We start from the raw sequence: 20,160 nt of genomic DNA, 5'->3' as shown, positions 1-20,160 counted from the left end.
GCCCACCCAGACCTCCGGACGGCCCCCGGCTCCGCCCACCCAGACCTCCGGACGGACCCCGGCCCCGCCCACCCAGACCTCCGGACCGCCCCCGGCCCCGCCCACCCAGACCTCCGGACGGCCCCCGGCCCCGCCCACCCAGACCTCCGGACCGCCCCCGGCTCCGCCCACCCAGACCTCCGGACGGCCCCCGGCCCCGCCCATCCAGACCTCCGGACCGCCCCCGGCCCCGCCCACCCAGACCTCCGGACGGACCCCGGCCCCGCCCACCCAGACCTCCGGACCGCCCCCCGGCTCCGCCCACCCAGACCTCCGGACGGCCCCCGGCCCCGCCCACCCAGACCTCTGGACGGCCCCCGGCTCCGCCCACCCAGACCTCCGGACCGCCCCCCGGCTCCGCCCCCGCCGCCGGCAGGACGGCCGCGCAGGCGCAGTCCCTTCTGGTGTGGACCCGGAGGCCCGGCTCGGCAGGTGAGTTGGGGCTGCGGCGCTGGGGTCGCAGCTGCTCGGTCTTGGTTTCCGCGACCCTGACCCCCAGGGGAGTGATGGGCCTGGGAGAGAGGCCCCCTGCGCCCTCCCGTCCTGCTGATCTCGGGGGGCGCCGGGCGTCATCCAGGGCCCCGTGATCGCGGCTGAGCGGGCCCGGTGTCCAGGCGGCAGCCGGAGAGCGGCTGGGGCGTCCCGGCGGGAGAGGGGCCGAGTCCCCGCCTCACCTTGACCGGGCGCGCGGCGGCCCGGCACCCATCTGGCCCGGCCTCCCTCCGGCATTCTCTCCTCTACGACGCATTTCCTCTAAAGAAACTTGGGGTGCTTGTAGTCGTGACCGGGGGCCGCGTGTCTACAGGGGTCTCTGGCTGCACCGCGCGGTGTTGGGAGCCCTGGAGGCGGATTGCCTGGGTCCAGATCCCCACCCGCCACTTCCTGGCTCCGGGAACCCTGCCCGTCACTTAATCTCTGTGTACCCCAGTTTCTTCAAGTGTAAACTGGGCGAAATAATAGTAACCAACTCATTGGGTGGTAGTGAGGATTCAGTGGGCTTAGACGTGCTTGGAACCGAGTGCGATGCTCAGTAAAACCACCTAAGTGCTGTTCATCTTTGGAGCCTGGAATCTAAAAGGAGAGTTGTGTCCCAGTTTCCCCTCCCTCCCCCAACCTCGCCTCCCGCCGCTGAAAATAATTGCCCAAGAGTAAGAAAAAAAAAAAAAAAAGAGTTTTTAAAAGAATACGGCTTTTTTTTTTTTTTTGCATAACCTGCTTTTAAAAAATTAAACATTCCTAAAGAACTTAGTTGTACATCCTACATTAAAGAAAAGAACAGATGTTAGAGTAATGCTGACGTTGAAGACTAAAAACTTTGGTTGGGAAACCACCTGAGAAAAATGGTCCCAAAGCATCTGTGCTGAAAAGAGCATAGTAGGCCTGAGCTTGCTGTCTTTTTAGAAAGGCTCCTCCTGCAAGATGAGCGCTTGTTTGGCATCTGGCAACAATATGGTTTATGCTTTACAATGTGGTTGTGCTGAAGTTACCAGCTCCCATAAAAATCCTGGGCCTGCGAGTGTGTAATGGGCTTCCCTGGGCAAAAACATTGCACAGACGTTTTGTTGGATTTGATTCCTTCTGGGAGGGAGAGAACATAGGGAAGCCTACACATGGATTCCTCCAGCCTTCGGCTGTATCTTTTTCCATTATGATCAGGCGGTATTTTCATACTACATTGCCCTAGTAAACGTTAGCCTTGAGTACAACTAACTGCTGTATATGCTGAGTTTTGTGAGTCCCTCTAGTGAATCTCCAAATGTGAGGGTGGTCTTGGGACACCCCAGACACAATATTGATGATAGAAAGTATTTGAAGCTCTAGTAATTGATGATAGAAAGTATTTTTGCTCTAAAGGGAAATTGAAAAAAGAAACGTATACAGATAAGTGATTGCTGAACAGTGAGTTACTGTCCAAAATGATTCTGTACTAGTATGTGTAGGCATATTGTATATGTCAGGAAAATCACTGGAAATTGACATTGCCAACTTAAGTTTGAGTCAATGTTTTTGGGAAAAACAAAAAAGTCTGTCTTTTACAGATTTTAGATAAAATACCCGGTTCTTTTTTTTTTTTTTTTTTTTTAATTCTGCCAGCATATGTGTTAATGTTCTTCTTTATTGAGAGTTTATCTGTGTATTTATGGGCCACTTTTCCTGGATTCTTTTAGTTATGTTTATCTCTTTTTTTGGGACATCAACTTAGCATAGTTGGGGGTAAATTTGTATGTTTGGGGTGGAAAGATCAGATTTGCCATCTGATTATATCTCTTTCAGTAAAGTAGAAAACTAGATTCTATTTTGAGGAGTAGGTAGATGGAAGAGTTGGAGGTTTGGGAGAGTGAAAAAGGTTTCAAATGGCTGTGTGAGGATAGATAAGTTGACCAGAAAGTATAGCAGATAATGGCATGTCTTCATCCATTTGAAATTGTGTGTGAATTTAGTGGACCCACTCTGCTTTCTTACGAGACTCTCCTGCCTATTTGGATGCAGACATTGAGAAAGTGGTTAATTGTGTTCATTTAGGATTGGGGTTTTGTTAGAGCGGTGATGTACTCCTTCAGGCTATGCACACATATTCTGTTCCTCCTGGGAACATGATAAGGCTTCATTCTTTGTATACACTAACATCCCCCCCCCTCATGTCTGCTTGAAATGAGTTGCCATCTGACTTGTTTTGCCCAGTAAAATACGAGCAGACATGACATGTGTCACTTCCAAGTGACGCTTGAAGAACCGGCACTCCCATTTGCCGTGTCTCCTTTTTTGTGCCCTGCTGAAGTGATCCTGGAAGCTCTTGTTGAGATGCAGCCTCCTGTGAGCCTGGTCACTCAAGGAGAGCAGGAGTGGCTGGGCAAGGAAGCTGGAAGAACTTGAAGTTGTGACCAGAGAATGGGATACTTGAATTAGTGATTTTGCAAGGCGGGACTGTGGGGCTAAGCCAATGAGGAAGTTGGAGGTAAAAGGCAGTCAGAAATGAAGTGGTCAAGGAACTCAGAGGCCGTGTGCATGTCTGTGACTTGGAGGCCTTAATTTTTTGCAGCTCAGTTCAATATGGTGACCCTTGGACTTAAAGAAATTACTTGTAAAATGACTCACAAAAGCTCCCTAATGTGGGACATAATATAACTAAATCATGATTCAGAACTTATTACTGAGTTGAAAGATTCTTTCACCTTGATCAATAAAAGCAAATAAACAAATAATCATGAATATTACAGTAGCTTAGCCATGGAGTGGGGTGATAGATACTAGGTAGGACTTCGGCTAAGCTACTTTAATAAAGACTCCAAAATATATTGGTTTAAAAAAATTGCATAACTTGTATCTAAAATCTTTAGAATTAACCGAGTTTTAAAGAAATATAAGAGATAAAGTTAAATTACACCACGAGGAAAGAGTCAAATTCAGTGTGGGGTATTGTAGTCTTGCTATTGAAACTGGACCACCAGCACTGGCTTCCCATTGGGAGCTTGCAAAGCAGGCAGAGTCTCAGGTCCTGTGACAGTCTTGTTTAATCAAAATCTACATTTTAGCAAAACCTCCAAGATGACTCATGCACTGCCCTGATCTCTTTAAAAAGCCAGTGTCTTAGGAAAGTAGGGCACTGTTAACTTTCCATCTTTTATGGGAAAAACAGTTGTCAATTAAAAAGTACTAAAGCGACATAACCAATACAAAAGCCTTGATTGAATTCTTATTCAAAAAACCAGTATAGAAGACACTTTTGGGTCAGCGGAAGAAATTAAATATGTTAATTTTCTGAGGTGTGATAATGATGTGATTATATAGGAGGATATTGTTATTCTTAAGAGATACATGCTGTCTGCAACATTCAGATAGTTCAGCAAAAACAAACATACAGCCCTGGCTGGTTTGGCTCAGTGGATAGAGCTCCAGCCTGCGGACTAAAGGGTACCAGGTTTGATTCCTGTCTGGGCTGTGGGCTCGATCCCCAGAAGGGGGCGTGCAGGAGGCAGCCAATCAATCTCTCATCATTGATGTTTCTCTCTCCCTCTCCTTCTCTGAAATCAATAAAAATATATTTTATAAAAACAAAAACAAACATACAGGTATATATGTCTATATGTACATTGGTATTTAGATAAAATAAGTATGGCAAAATGTTTTAGGTGGACTATAGATAGTATATGGGTATTCATTATATTGTTCTTCTAATTTTTGTGGAAGTTTAAGACTTCATAATAAAAAAGTGGGATCCAGGCTAGTGTGGCTCAGTGGTTGAGCATTGACACATGAATCAGGAAGTCATGTTTTGATTCCTGATCAGGGCACATGCCTGGGTTGTGAGCTCGATCCCTGGTGAGGCTGCAGGAGGCAGCTGATCAATGATTCTCTTTCATCATTGATGTTTCTGTCCCTTCCTCTCCTTTCCTCTGTGAAATCAATAAAAAATATATTTTTAAAAATAATTTAAAAAATAAAATAAGAAAGTGGGGGAAAGGTAGAAATTTATTTCTCTCTCAGTAGCCTAGCCCTAGGCCATACAGAAAGGTGGGGTGGCTCTACTGTGCTTGGCACATGGCTTCCATCCCTGGGCCATTGTAGCTCTGCCAACTCCTACTATCTCCTCGCTAGTGAGACAGGAGAAAGGGCAAGGGGGGCACCTGACTTAGAAGCAGCACTTGCTCCATTGATCAAAACTTTAGTTTTTCATTCACCTAGATAGCATATATCTAGGGAGTAGTGGGTAAAAGTCAATATAAAGTGCCATTTTATGTTGGTTTAATAAAGACTTTTTGGTTCCAGCTGACTCTCCCCTCTTCCTCTGTTGATTTAGTAGAACAATTAAAATGGAAGTAATTTCAATTTTAATATGCATTAAGTATAATACATACAATTTTATTTTTGAGGATTAAATTGTATTCATTCTCCCCCCCCCAACCTTTTCAGTAAATAACAGATGCGGGTGAAAGAGCCATCCAAAGTTTTATCTGAGAAAGCCAAAAGGAGTAAAAGGCCGACTATACCTCATGATGAAGACTCTTCAGATGACATTGCTGGTACGTTGAGACTGGCCTCCTAAATAGTGTTGCAGAAAAGTAATAACAACATATGTTTTTTATTTTATTTTTAAATTACAGTTTACATTCAATATTATTTTGTGTTAGTTTCAAATGTACAGCATAGTGGTTAAACATATACTTTTAATTAATGAAATATTTTCTCTTTGTTTTTACCATTTTCAGTGTGAACATAAAAATCAGCTTGTCTAGTTTCAAAAACTGCTGTTGGTGTTTTTATTGATATTTTGTTTAGTTTATAAAGTAATCAGAAGTGGCTTGTTTTTGTCATTGCCCTGTTTCTCATGCTCTGTTAAAACCAGCCTTCACGTTGTTACAGAATTTACCAGGCGACCGGAAAATGCTCACCCAGGAGTACCCAGAGATACAGGAAAAACCCACTTATTTCCAGATGTACTAGTATCGTGACTCATGGGAGCCTGTTTCCAAATCCTGAGCAAACCAATATGGAAGAAGCTTTCTCTTTATACCCTTTGGTTTCTTTGTCCCCCAAATATGGATGGACTTCCGGACCTTTCTCGGGCTTTGCAAAAAGCCCTGTGTGTTGGGATGGGGGCCGTGTGACCACACCTAAAGGCCTGGCCTGGTGCCAGCACTGATCACCCCCTCCGGGGGTTGTGTACTGTTCATGGTTTATGGCCTCTGTAAAACGGGAGTATTTAGGTAAACAGGTCTTGCAAGACCAGATAATTAAGGAAGGGGCAGTGATTAGACTATAGGTTAACAGGAATGTGCATTAGAGATACTAATTAACTAGGTACAGAGTCAGGCTGCTGGTCTCCCCCGAAAAAATGACTTATTTTCCTCATCAGTGTCACTGAGGTGGGCAGACAACCCTGGGGAGCTGCTGGCTTTAGGACTTGCGTTAGCCTCATGCCTTTGGTTTTGGCCTTGGAGGATTTTCACTTTCTTACCAGTTAGTTCAGCTCTTCGTTTAAAAATATGTTTTTAAGCCCTAGCTGGTTTGGCTCAGTGGATAGAGTTTCAGCCTGTGGACTGAAGTGTCTGGGTTCGATTCTGTTCAAGGGCACATGCCTGGGTTGCAGCTCAAAACCCAGTGCGGGGTGTGCGGGAGGCAGCCAGTCAATGATTCTCTCTCATCATTGATGTTTCTATCTCTCCTTCCCCCTTCCTCTCTGAAATCAATAAAGAAATATATTAAAAAAATAAAAATAGAAACAGAACCAAATTGGTTTTCAACCAAAACAATATTTAGAGAATTTTTCAAAAGGACTGAACTGCAGCCCTGGCTGGTTTGGTTCAGTGGTTGGCGCATCAGCCCATGGGTTGTGGGTTTGATTCCCAGTCGGGAGCGTGTGCCTCATTTGTATGTTCTCTTTGAAGAAGTGCCTATGTAGGTCCTTTGCCCAGATTTTAATTGGATTGTTTGTCTTCCTTTTGTTAAGTTATATGAGTTCCCTATATATTTTGGAAATTAACCCCTTAACGGATGTATCATTGGCAAATATGTTCTCCCATGCAGTGGGATCTCTTTTCATTTTGCTGGTCGTTTCTTTTGCTGTGCAGAAGCTTTTTATTTTGATGTAGACCCATTTGTTTATTTTCTTCTTAGTTTCCTTTGCCCCATTTCTAGCCCACTTGCAGGTTTTGAACTTGAGTGATTATTTGTCGCCCCGCCTCACCCCCCACCGAACAGCCCTTTTTTAATGGCATGCATCCTTGTTTTTCAAACATAGGACTTAAGACATACTTCAGATATAGTTTAAACATATTCCTTTATGTCTATTCTTATAATTTGCTCTTGGTATAAAATGAGAAGTTTTAATCTTTTACCAGATTTACATATTATTTCTGTTAAAATTATATTTTATTATAAGTAACTTGTCAGGCCCTAGCTGGTTTGGCTCAGTGGATAGAGTGTCGGCCTGCGGACTGAAGGGTCCCAGGTTTGATTCTGGTCAAGGGCAATGCCTGGGTTGCGGGCTCATTCCCCAGTGGGGGGCTTGCAGGAGGTAGCCAATCAGTGATTTTCTCTCATCGTTGTTGTTTCTAGCTCTCTTTCCCTCTTTGAAATCAATAAAAATATATTAAAAAAAAAAAAAGTAACTTGCCAGGAATCACATTCTTTGTCTTCAGGATGAAATGGAAGTAATGTTTAGCCTGTCTCTAGTTAAATAATAGGTGAAAAGGAATGCCTCGCATTTGGAAAGGGAAGTGGAGAGAGTTGAAATGTACATACTCTGTTTCCTTCTTCAAGTTACTCAAGATTTTGGCAGGTAGTTGTAGCTTGGTGTTTGGAATATTTGAGGTGAAGAAATTAAAGTGCTCAGGTATTTGGGAGAAATGGAAGCATCTTTGTACCCTTGGGAGAAGAAGATGGTTATTTGAAGAATTAAAAACATACTTGCTCATTTTGATCATTTGTCTCCACACAATGCACACAGCGGGAATATGTTTTAAGGGGTAATTAAGGACCATGCAAAATCATTTGGTATTTGGGAATATTCATTAAGGAGAATTCTGAGAATTCTTATTCCTGTAAATTATGCCATTGTTCCTCTCTCTCCTTTCTCCCAACAATGATGAAAATAACGTCTATGCAAAAGGATTTTAGGTGTGTACTTCTAGGAATATATTCCAAGAACCCAGAAACACCAACCAGAAAGGATATATGCACCCCTATGTTCATAGCAGCACAATTTACAATAGCTAAGATTTGGAAACAGCCTAAGTGCCCATCAGCAGAGGAGTGGATTAAAAAAATTGTGGTACATCTACACAATGGAATACTACATTGCTGTAAAAAGGAAGGAACCCCTACTATTTGCAACTGCATGGATGGACCTGGAGAGCATTATGCTAAGCGAAATAAGTCAGTCAGAGAAAGATAAATATCACTCATTTGTGGAATATAATGAACAACATAAACTGATGAACAAAAAGATCCAGAGACAGAGAACCATTGATCAGAGCATCAAACCTCAGAGGGAAGGCAGGGGAGGGTGAGAGGAAGGGGGAGAGATCAACCAAAGGACTTGTATGCATGCATATAAGCCTAACCAATGGACACAGACACCAGGGGGATGAGGGCATGAGTGAGGGAGTCGGGGGACAATGGGGGTTAAGGACACATATGTAATATATTAATTAATAAAGAATAAAAAACGATTTTAGGTGTGTATCTTAATGGAAAGAAAATATATTCAAAATGCTAGACACATTGTAGCTGCTCAGTAAATAATCTCCTTTATTTTATTTATTAAATTTTTATTTTTGAACTAATTTTAGATTCACAGGAAGGTACAAAGAAATATACAAGGAAGTCCCACTCATCCTTCACTTAACCTCTCCTGGTTTAACATACTGTATTTCTATAGTACATCAAAACCAGGAACCTGACATAGGTGCAATGCTTAGAGGTTATTCAGATTTCACCAGATATACATGCATTCGTGTGTGTGTGTGTGTGTGTGTGTGTGTGTGTGTGTGTGTGTACATGCATTAGTAGTTTTATGCAATTTTATTACATGTATAGCTTTCTATAACCACCACAATCAAGATACTTGACTGTTAAATCACCACCCGAAGTTGATACCTGTCTACAGCCACAACTGTGAGTTTCTCCCCATCTGCAGCCTTTGGCAAACACTAATCTGTTCTCCAACTCTATAATTATGTTATTTCACAAATGTTTTATAAATGGAATCATGCAATATGTATTCTTTATGAGTTATTTTGTTCTTTTTTTCAATCTCAGTGCTTTTTACAGCATTTTAATATTAGTGAATTTGCTTACTGATGATTGCACTTTGGTTTAGCAAAGAAAATGCTCAAATTTTGTTTTGTCTTATTCAGTAGGTTTTACTTGCCGACATGTAAGTAATGCTGTCAGTGTGAATCATGTGAAAAAAGCAATAGCTGAGAATCTGTGGTCAGTTTGCTCAGAATGTTTAAAAGAAAGAAGATTCCATGATGGACAGCCAGTACTTTCTTCTGAGATTTGGTTGTGCCTCAAGTGTGGTTTTCAGGTGAGAAAGGTTTTTTTTTTTTTATGTGGGAGTTTGTCTTAAATATTTTCCTTAATGATTATTTTGAGTTGGATTGTCAGTAATGCTTAGAACTTAAGATAAATTTATTCCATGTTTTGATAGAACTCTCCAAGAAATGTCTTAGAAATGTTTAAGGTAAAGTAAAAGGTGTTTTGTTCAGAAAGTAATCATGTGTCGTTTATAAGAACTTGAAAAGGAATCCAGTCCACTCGAAATAGTTCTCATACCTAGACCTTCTTTTACTTATTTGTATTTTATGATTTTTGAGTTTGAGTATGATTTAAGTTTTGGTTTATTTAGAAACAAATATGTATGTAAATCAAAACAGCAATCTGTTCCCCTTTAGGGATGTGGTAAAAACTCAGAAAGCCAGCATTCACTGAAGCACTTCAAGAGTTGGAGAACAGAGCTGCACTGTATTATAATTAGTCTGAGCTCATGGATTATATGGTAAGTTAGATTTTGTTAGTATTTACGTCCATTACAAAAATATCCTCTTTATTTATTTCTTTTTAGCTTTATGGGTAAAATAATTAAAGATGTTATACCAGCTTATGCTTTTTAGCCTGAATACAACCTATGGAATAATTTAAGAAAATAATTACTCATGAATATAAAATTTAAATAATAAAGAAATTAGAAAAATTCTTTCCAGTCACTTTTTCGTAATGAACGTGCTAATACAGAATCCCGAGTTCTAGAGGAGGAAGGAGCTTGAAACAGTCAAGTGTATGATGATGCTCTGTGGGTAAAAGGGACCTTCTTAGGGAATCTACTGTGAAACTTTACTTGGAAATCAAGTTCAGTTCCCTCACTTTATGCATAAGGACACTGAATATCATTTACCTTTCTGTGGTGACACAATAAAAATCCAGGCACTAAAACAAGTCTTTTTTTTTAGTCCCTAGTCTCTTCTCAGCATACCACACAGCTTCAGTGGTATAAGTGAACACTATTGAAATGCTTTCCTTGTATTTTACAACAAAAATGTTCTAACTAGAATTTATAGACTCCTAGGGTTCCTTGAATGAATTTTCAGGAGTTTTCTTTAAGACAAACATATTTTAACTTTGTGTTTTTATGTCAGGGTTCTAAAATTAATATTCAAATATTTTGACTGGTAGGAGAGATCACCATCTTATAATTTAATTCATCCACAGGGTCAGGTGGTTGCAGCATTTGTGTTGTTGTTGTTGGTTCCAAGCAATAGTATTGGGGAGAACGAGGGAAAAAAATTGCCTGCTTGTGGCTCAGTGGTTGAGCATCAACCCATGTACCACGAGGTCACTGGTTCGATTCCCGGTCTGGGTACATGCCTGAGTTGCGGGCTCTATCCCCAGTAGGGGGTGTACAGGAGGCAGCCGATCAATGTTTCTCTCTCATCCATGTTTCTATCTCTCCCTCTCCTTTCCTCTCTCTCCAAAATCAATAAAAACATATTAAAATAAAAGAAGGAAAAAATAGAGGGAATTTAATATGTAAATAGTGCATTGGAGCTAGAGGAAGGCAGGGATGATGTCTAGTGTGGCAGCTCAATAAACATTTCTCGGTAGTCTTAAAAGAAGCAATGGTCTCAAACTATGGGTTGGGCTTGTTAAAATAGATTGCTGGGTCCCAGGCCTATAGATCCTGATTTCGTAGTTTTAGGGTAGGGCCTGAGAATTTGCCTTTCTATGTCCCCAGGTGCTGCCAGTGCTGCTGGTCTGGGACCACATTTGAGGATCATTGAAATGGGAAAAGGTGATGGGAGAATTGAGTGGCACCTGGTAGAATAGTCTCATCTCAAGTCAGTCTGTGTCAAAACTTCCATTGTAGCTCTTAGGGTCACAATTTTGGTCCTAAGGGAATTATTTCCCATTTAAAGGAAGAAATTCAAGTTTGTCACATACAGCTATAGAAATTTAAAGGTTGTGACTGTTTTCTTTTCTCATCTAATTATTTTTTATAATATATTTTTATTGATTACAGAGGAAGGGAGAGGGAGAGAGATAGAAACATCAGTGATGAGAGAGAATCATTGATTGGCTGCCTCCTGCACACCCCCACTGGGGATCAAGCCCACAACCTGGTATGTGCCTTGACCAGGAATCGAACGGTGACCTCCTGGATCATATAGATCAATGCTCAACCACTGAGCTACGCTGGTCAGGCTTCCATCTAATTCTTAAACGTTAAAAAGATTAACAATTTCAATAGAAAAGTTCACTAATTTGGATTAAAGAGAGGCCAGCCTGAACTAGGGAAAAACCTAAGAAACTGAAAAAAGAAAGGAATATTGTAGATTTGATCATTTAATTATGGCTAACAAAGTGTTGCTAGATAGTGGATTTGGTATTGCTTTAATCAATAATAATAATTAGCACAGTAGTTTCTTATCTTTGATTTCATGTCAGAGTCACGCACATAAGTAGAATTTTAAAAGCCCAGGGGTGCCAGTGGTCCCCTCTGAAATCAGGGCTTTTGTATCTTTAAGTTTCATAGGTGATTCTTATGCTTAAGCAAGAATCTGATTTAACACTTTAAAAGTTAATGTATGAATGACTGCTTTTTAAAGTGTCTCAGGCCGAAACCGGTTTGGCTCGGTGGATAGAGCGTCAGCCTGCAGACTGAAAGGTCCCAGGTTCGATTCCGGTCAAGGGCATGTACCTTGGTTGTGGGCACATCTCCAGTGGGAGGTGTGCAGGAGGCAGCTGATTGATGTTTCTCTCTCATCAATGTTTCTAACTCTCTATCCCTCTCCCTTCCTCTCTGTAAAAAATCAATAAAAATATATTTAAAAATAAATAAATAAATAAATAATAAAGTGTCTCAGTTTGTCATATGTAAAAATAAAATCTTATACTTCTGTAAAGCTATTTATTTTTAAAATGATAATACTTTTTTGATTGTTGTGAGGAATTAAACCATAAAATACATGTAAAGCACTTAGAACAGTGCCTGACTCATAGTATTTACTCAATTAAAAAATTTTTTTTACTTCTAATGGAAACAAGTAGAATTAACTTATTTTGAGCTGTCTTCTTTTCTCCAACTCCACTGCCATTTTGCAGCTTTTATTTACATTTTCTTTTTGTACTCTTAAAGTTACAGTATATTTTATAACAAGTAAACATTAAATTGCAATGTCAGTAAAAATTTCTTGACATTTCAACATCTTTAAAATGAGCAATTATATATATTTTTTTATCCCGCCCCTGTATTTTATTATTTTTGACAATAGTTACATTCGTAAACATAGAGCATCTATCATGTAAGCCTGGTAACTATAAATAAATTCTTTATCAAAAAGACATTTGGGGATGTTTTCTGTGACTCATTTCCTTCATGGATTTATCTATGTATCTATTTTTGTGTATAAGTGAGAGAGGGGACACTCAGTAAATATTTGACTATAAGTACTATTTAGGAAAGGAACTTAAATCTAGTTTATAGCCATTGATCCCAGGATCACTAATAATTATAAGTAAGAAGATTGTGAATATATAAGTTAGTGTTGGTACAACACATTAGATTTATCAAATTTTCATTGCTTTCAAACACATGTTTTTATTTGATCTCATGAAGATAAAGGGAATAGGTAATAATAATATATAGAAGAAACCTTTATTAATACTGTATGCATTAATGAGTAAACTTAGTGGAGGTTGGTTTTCTGAAAAGGTATGCATTTTTGGAAATCATTTCCTAACCCACATTCCCAAATAAACCTCAAACAAAATAAAACACTAATCTCATCCAGTCTTCCCCATCTCTATAAGTGGAACTAAGTATTCAAGCCAGAAGCCTGGCAGTTTTTGTTCTCGTCCCTTTTTTATCTTGTTTTATTTTTTAACCTTTTAACAATAGTAGACAAATAGTAAAATGAATTTTTCCTCTACATCCATCACCCAGCTTTAGTCTTATTTTATTTAAACCAGGATTTCTCAATCTCCGTACAAGTGTCATTTGGGCTGATAATTCTTGGTTGTAAGGGGACTGTCCTGTACTGTCCAGGACTGTCCTGGAGATATAGGATGTTTAGCAACATCCCTGGCCTCTCTACCCACGGATGTCAGTAGCAGCTTCCCCAGTGTAACAACCAAAATGGTCTCAAAATATTGCCAAATGTCCTCTGAGGACAAAATTGCTCCCGTTTGAGAATCACTGATGTACCCTTATCCACTTCTCCCTTCTCATGTCTATACCTGAAAATATATAAGATAAATCTGTTCATTGTGTTCAAGATCCACTGATCAGCTTCTATTCCTGATACCCTCTAATCTGATATTAGTCAGAGTGATGTTTTTAAATTTAAAGTGGATACCATCACTTTCCTGCTTGAAAACACCTCATGGCGTTCCACTGCACTTAGGATAAACTACCAAAACTTTAATTGAATAATAAGGCTCTGTATTAACTGTCCACTGCTTATTTCTCTTGATTTTCCTGGTGCCTCACCCTTTGTACCTACCTCCCTTACTCTCATAATTGAAAGACAAAAGCAGGTAAGTGCCAACTTTATTACCTCATGTGCAAAATTATTGAAGATACTTGCAGAATTTGCTTAAATGTTATATGTTTTCAGGTGTTACGAGTGTGATGAAAAATTATCAACACATTGTCATAAGAAGGTTTTGGCTCAGATAGTTGATTTTCTCCAGAAACATGTTTCCAAAACGCAAACAAGTAAGTTAAGCAATTGCTAAAGAAATTTGTATTAAATTACACTATTTCATATTTCATATAAAGAGTTTGTAAATTCATACAGAGTACCTTAGATTTTACAGTTACCTCTCAGTTCAGGTGCCATGCATTCTTCCATAGCTACCTTGTGTCATATTTACAGTATGTAACCATTAATGAGAAGCTGGTGAGTATAGTGACTAGATTCTGGGCTTTTGAGTTAGACAGTGCTGAGTCTTGAGTTTTGGTTCCACTGTCTCTGTAGCTTTTACTCTTTAGTTTTCTTACTTAAAAAGTTAGGATAATAATTCTATCATGTGCAGTTGTTGTGAGACGTAGAGATGTTTTCTAAAGATTTAGAAATCGTGTATGTAAAAATACTGGTTTAATGCCTGATGCATGTTTACGAAATGATATCTGTTACTTGTGATGTAATTATAGTGCAGTCCTGACACTAACTACCTGGAGTTAGACAGATTAAGGGCTCAGTGCCCCCACAAGACACCCTCACTTCACACACCATTCTCAAGCTCAGGAGTTATCAAGCCACCCATATTTCTGAACAACTGGCTACAAATTCAGGGGTTTCTACTACCCTCTTAGGTTCAATAATTTACTACAATGACTCAGAGAACTCAGGAAAGTGCTAACCTTACAATTACAGTTTTATTATAGAAAAAAAAAAAAAAGCTACAAATGAGGACTAGCCACACACAAAAAAAGACACATAGAGTGGGTCTGGGAAGGTCCCAAACATGCAGCTTCTGTATCTTCTTCCTGTGGAGTCAGGATGCATCATCTTCTTGACGCACTGATGTGTAAGGACACAGTATTGTTAACCATGGAAGCTCACCAGAGCTTTGATGTCCAGAGTTTTTATTAGAATTTCATTGAATAAGCTTTTGCTACATGATTTAACTCAGTCTCCAGGACACCAACCTTCTCTAATCACAAGGTTGGCCTTTCTGGCTTGACTGGCTCCCATCCTGAGTCATTTCATTAGCATAAACTGTCTGGGCACCCACAATGAGTATAAAAGACACCTTGTTAATTTGTTAACATAAACTATCAATTACTCTAGATATCCAAGGATTTAGTGGGTACTTCTCAGGAACCTGGGGCAAAGGCAGGCAAGTTCTTTATTATATAATGTATTACATATATGTTTTTATTGATTTCAGAGAGAGGAAAGGGGAGGGAGAGAGAGATAGAAATATCAATGATGAGAGAGAATCATCAGTTGACTGCCTCCTGCACACCCCCTTCTGGAGATGGAGCCCGTAACCTGGGCATGTTCCCTGATTGGGAATTGAACCGTGACCTCCTGGTTCATGGGTTGACACTCAACCACTGAGCAACACCAGCTGGGCGATGTATTATATATTATATACTTTGTTATCTAACATGAGCAATATATAATACATGTTACTATAAATGAAGAGTAATAGGGAAACAGTTTCTTCATTCAGAAATATTAAGTCCCTGCCACATGCTAGGTTTTATACTTTATTTGGTACTAGGGGTCCAGTGCACGAATTTGTGCACCTTGAAAGGAACTGAGGGGTGGGTCTTGGCCCATCCTCCCCACCTCTGCCTGGCCCCTCCTGCTGCAGTCCCCAGTCCCCTGTCTACTGGCAGCCCCGTTTCCACCGCCTCCACCGCTCCCATGCACTGACAGCGCCAGCCCTGCTTGCACCCGCTGATAGCACAGAGCAATTGGGGCCAGCACCAGCAGCGAGCAGGGCCGGCGCTGTCAGCAGGTGCAAGTGGCAGCTACTGTCCCAATCGCTCCTCAGGAGCAGGGGAGGTGGAGAAGCCTTCAGGGGCGATCAGGGCCTGCAGCCACCGCTCACACCCACTGATGGTGCTGAGCGTTCGGGACCGGTGCGGGCAGGAGGTGTGAGCACGCAGGAGCAAAGAATTTTCAGTAACCACCAGAGGCTCACCCCGATGACAGCAACCAGCGCCCTGCCTTGGTCTAGCGCCACTGCTCACCTGTTCCACCATCCCGCTGTGGCTGATGCCCGTGGGGAGCGGGCCTAAGACAACAGTCGGACATCCCCCGAGGGCTCCTGGGCTGCCAGAGGGATGTCTGACTGCCAGCTTAGGCTCAATACCCTGGGGGAGCGGGCCTAAGCTGGACATCCCCCAAGGGGTCCCGGACTGCAAGAGGGTGCAGGCCAGACTGAGGGACCGCCCGCCTGCCCCCCCCCCCCCGCCGAGTGCACAAATTTTCGATCACCGGGCCTCTAGTATAAACATATAGTTGTTAGCCGTGTGTGTGTGTGTGTGTGTGTGTGTGTGTGTGTGTGTGTGTGTGTATTAGAGGCCTGGTGCATTAATTTGTGCATGGGTGGGGTCCAGCCAGCCTAGCCAGGGGGAGGGGGACATGGGCAGTTGGCCAGCCTGCTTGCTGGTCGAACTCCTGATGGAGGGGACAATTTGCATATTAGTCTTTTATTATATAGGATATACATTAGAGGAGGAACTAGAGAAAGTAAATTCAGGTTCCTGGACAATAGAAGAAATGATTAATTTTATCACATTTATCCAACAAACATTTATTGAAATCTTACTCTGTCATTTCCAATTATGCTCAAAGCAAGAATCAGGAAAAATATGGTGTTGGTAGACATTTAATACTTCAGGAACAGATGTGGGTCTCAGTGCTGTCTCCTGAAAACTGCACATGAAATGTGTTCTGTTGGCCATAATACAATATATGGGGGTATGATGCTAAGGGTGGCAAAAGTATGATTGTAGAAATTATTTTTTCTGTATTTTTCACCTAAGAGATTCCTTGAGATTAAGAACAAAGTCAGTCTGATTCCATTTAATTTTATACATTTCTTGAATATTTATTGTTGTAAGGGATGTAAGGAAAGGAGATTGAGATAATATGGTAGAAAGCACATGGGCTTTTAGTCAAGAAGTCTGGCATTCAAATTGGACTCTTTCAGTCACTGGCTATGTGATGTGGGGTAGATTATAGTTTGAGCCTAATTTTCCTTAGCACTTTTTCCCTCTTTCCCATGGGCTTCAAGAAATAGAGATTGATAAAACAGTTCCTGCCCTAAAGAAGTTTAAGATCTAAAAGAGGTGGTGAGATAAAAAATATTGATAATGTGGTGTGCAGGAGGCAGCTGATCCATGTTTCTCTCATTCCCTTCCCTTCCTCTCTCAAAATAAAAATAAAAAGTCTTTTTCTAAAAAGTGATGATAATGAGCCGAAACCGGTTTGGCTCAGTGGATAGAGCGTCGGTCTGCGGACTCAAAGGTCCCAGGTTCGATTCCGGTCAAGGGCATGTTCCTTGGTTGCGGGCACATCCCCAGTGGGGGGTGTGCAGGAGGCAGCTGATCGGTGTTTCTCTCTCATCGATGTTTCTAGCTCTCTATCCCTCTCCCTTCCTCTCTGTAAAAAAAATCAATAAAAATATATTTTTTTTAAAAAGTGATGATAATGAAAGCAGAGTATAATTTGTATTTTGAGAGATGTTTAAACAAAGTCCTTTAGATATTCAAAGAGGGATGTAACATTCAGTTGAAAGAAATTCAGAAATCTGGGATGAGTTGGCTTTCACGTTGACCTTTAAAGGATGAACTTTGGATGGGTCCAGATTAGATAAAAAGTTATTTCAGGTGTGGAAAGGACCCATGCAAGCTTTAATTGTGTTTATGGAACCATGGGTAGCACCTGAAATGATGGGAAACAGGTTCTTGAGGGAATTTGAGAGCGTGTAGAGCTTTCAAAGCTGGAGAGAGATGTAGTTCTGAATTCAAGGTTTCCAGAAGTTCTCGGGCAAAATGTGGTTATCTTGGTTTTCCAAGCTACAGGAGGATGTCTCAGGCAAGTTTGATATAACATAAGATCCCTTGGTATTCTAGAAGTAAGTTTTTTTGGATAGTAATTTTCCATATTTTTTCTTGCAGGAAGCTTTAGTAATTTTTATAAAATACTTTAAAAACCAAATGTGAAAGTTGCTATTGAGGTTTGTAAGAATGCTGGATATGATTATGCAGCAATTTTAAATTATCATTGTGAAGACTAGAAATGTAAAAATGTCTATATATATGTAATTTAAAAAATATGAATCTATATATTGTATTTAGGTGGAAGAATAAAAATTATATTTAAATATTTTTAAAAATATTTTTCACTAAGTAAAAATAACTCTACTGAGAGGAAAGTCCATACTTGTACTTTAAACATGTTTTAAAGTTATGCAGTCAGCTTCTCTACACAGAGAATCTAGGCTGGTATCCCATCCTTCTCTTAAAAACAACTAGCTCAGTGGACCTTAGCTTTTGAGTTGGGCTCATTAGTCTCTTAAAATATTATTGAGGACTTAAAAGAGCTTTGGTTAGAGAGGTTATAAATCAATACTTATCGTAATAGAAATTAAAACTAAGAAAACAAAAATATTAATTCACTGAAAATTAGCAATAATTTCATGACATTTGAACATAAAAATAACATTTTTAAGAAAGAACTATTTTTTCAAAATAATACAAATGTAATAAGTGGCATTGTTTTACATTTTTACAAATCTCTTTAATGGTTGGCTTAATAGAAAACAGCTGGATTCTCATACCTGCTTCTGCATTCAAAGTGCTATCACATGGCGTGTAGCCTCCAGAATACTGCATTGTATTATTAATTTTTTTAAAAAAATTTTAAATAAATTTCAGAGAGGAAAGGAGAGAGATAGAAACATCAGTGGTGAGAGAGAATCATTGATTGGCTGCCTCCTGCACATCCCCTACTGTGAGGGATAGAGCCTGCAACCTGGGCACATGCCCTTGGCCGGAATCAAACCTGGGACCCTTTAGTCCTCAGGCCGACGCTCTATCCACTGAGCCAAACCAGCTAGGGCATTGTATTATTGATATAATTGAGAATGAATGGAAGTAAAAATTTAAAAAAGCAACTAACATCATAGTCTTATAAGGTACTTTTGACCTTAAGGACCCCAAAAGGTGGATGGTGTGTCTTCAGGAGGTTGTTTTCAGATTCACTTTCAGAACTGCTGACTTAGCACATTTCTATTTTCTGTCTTCAGCCTTACTTGCCCTAAGGCTCACTCAAATCCAACTCCAAGTACACGTGCCCAATCCTTTGTCTTCTCTCCTTTCTTCTATGCAGTGTACCTTAGAATGAAATAATATAGGGTTTTGTGGTGTTGACTAGTAGCTTTCGTGTGTTTGTGTATCTTATTTATAAAACTGTAAGTTCCTTGAGGATTGTACCCTGGCTTATATTCTTTTTGATGTGGCTAAGCAGTAAATACTTGCTGAATTGAACTAAACTAGCATGTAATCAGTTTATACTGGGGAAGTATATAAGCTTTGCATTTTTGTTCAAAATAACTGCTGAATATTAATATCAAATTATTTATTCCTTCAGTTTTTTTTAATATACATTTGCACTTCTAGCCAATCATTGTGCTAGATATTGGAGATACAGTAGTGAACGAGACAGATTTATTTCTCAGTTCCTGCCATTATTGATCTTTTGGTCCAGTAAGGGATATTGATACACCTGTTTAAATAGTGCTGTGAAGGAATAAGTACAGGGGGCTGTGAGAACACTTGGGAGTAGTCTCTAACCTAGACTGGAGGAACATTTTATTTAGAGGAAGACCTTTCTAAGCCAAGACCTGAAAGATATCTAGAAATCAGCTAGGCAAAGAGGCACGGGGTTATGTGTTTGAGGGAGAGGAATAGCTTTTTGATGAGGGGGCTTGATAGGTTCAGGGAATTTTATAGAGCTGCAAGGTTGAGTTTTGTGTATTAGGGAATGGTGAGAGGTGAGACTCTAAAGGTAAGTAGGAAGATATTAAAGGGCCTTGTAAGTGTAGTTTATCCTGTAGGCAGTGAGGAACCACTAATTTTAAGTGGATATATGGATGATTAGTTTTGTATTTTAGAAAAAATTTTTGTCTACAGTGTGGAGATAGATAGGAATGTCTTTGTATGTATACCTGCCCATTCATATGGCAATATCAGTTTAAGACATGATCAAATAAAGATTTCTAATGGTTAATGGAATTTTGAGAATAAACAGGTGGGGTAATTATTGTTTGGTTCCAAGGTAGAGGAGTTGTGGGGCAGCAAGTTTTTCCTTTTTAAAGATTAAACTGCTCTTCAGCTGTAGAAATGAGCAAATTACATTAATACTACATGACTGGTTTAGGTAATTGCATTAAACAGTTGAGGGAATCCCAGTGCAGGTTCCCAGAAGAATGCTTACAGCTGTGTGGATTTCACATCTGATGCTAGGATTTGCTTAAAAAAAAAAAAAAAAATCCCTCCACACCCTCCCCTTCAAACACATACCAGAAAACTAAAAACAACCAATAAAATCCTCATATATAACACAAAATTGAAAAAGAGCAAGAAAACTTTCT

The 20,160-nt window shown here is 40.2% G+C and overlaps 1 protein-coding gene across 1 annotated transcript in view; it reads left to right on the top strand.

Annotated features, from left to right (window-relative positions):
* Positions 1-406: 406 nt before the first annotated feature.
* Positions 407-20,160, top strand: part of USP45 (ubiquitin specific peptidase 45) — a 59,218-nt gene continuing 39,464 nt past the window's right edge. Inside the window, exons 1-5 of the mRNA XM_008152604.3 lie at positions 407-471; positions 4,951-5,060; positions 8,898-9,070; positions 9,438-9,541; positions 13,656-13,756. Coding sequence (XP_008150826.2) covers positions 4,961-5,060; positions 8,898-9,070; positions 9,438-9,541; positions 13,656-13,756 — 478 coding nt within the window. The 5' untranslated portion in view covers positions 407-471; positions 4,951-4,960. The remainder of the gene's footprint in view (positions 472-4,950; positions 5,061-8,897; positions 9,071-9,437; positions 9,542-13,655; positions 13,757-20,160) is intronic.

This window comes from Eptesicus fuscus, chromosome 10 (genome assembly GCF_027574615.1).
Source record: "Eptesicus fuscus isolate TK198812 chromosome 10, DD_ASM_mEF_20220401, whole genome shotgun sequence".
Taxonomy (NCBI): domain Eukaryota; kingdom Metazoa; phylum Chordata; class Mammalia; order Chiroptera; family Vespertilionidae; genus Eptesicus; species Eptesicus fuscus.
This window is presented reverse-complemented; position numbering and strand designations above follow the sequence as displayed.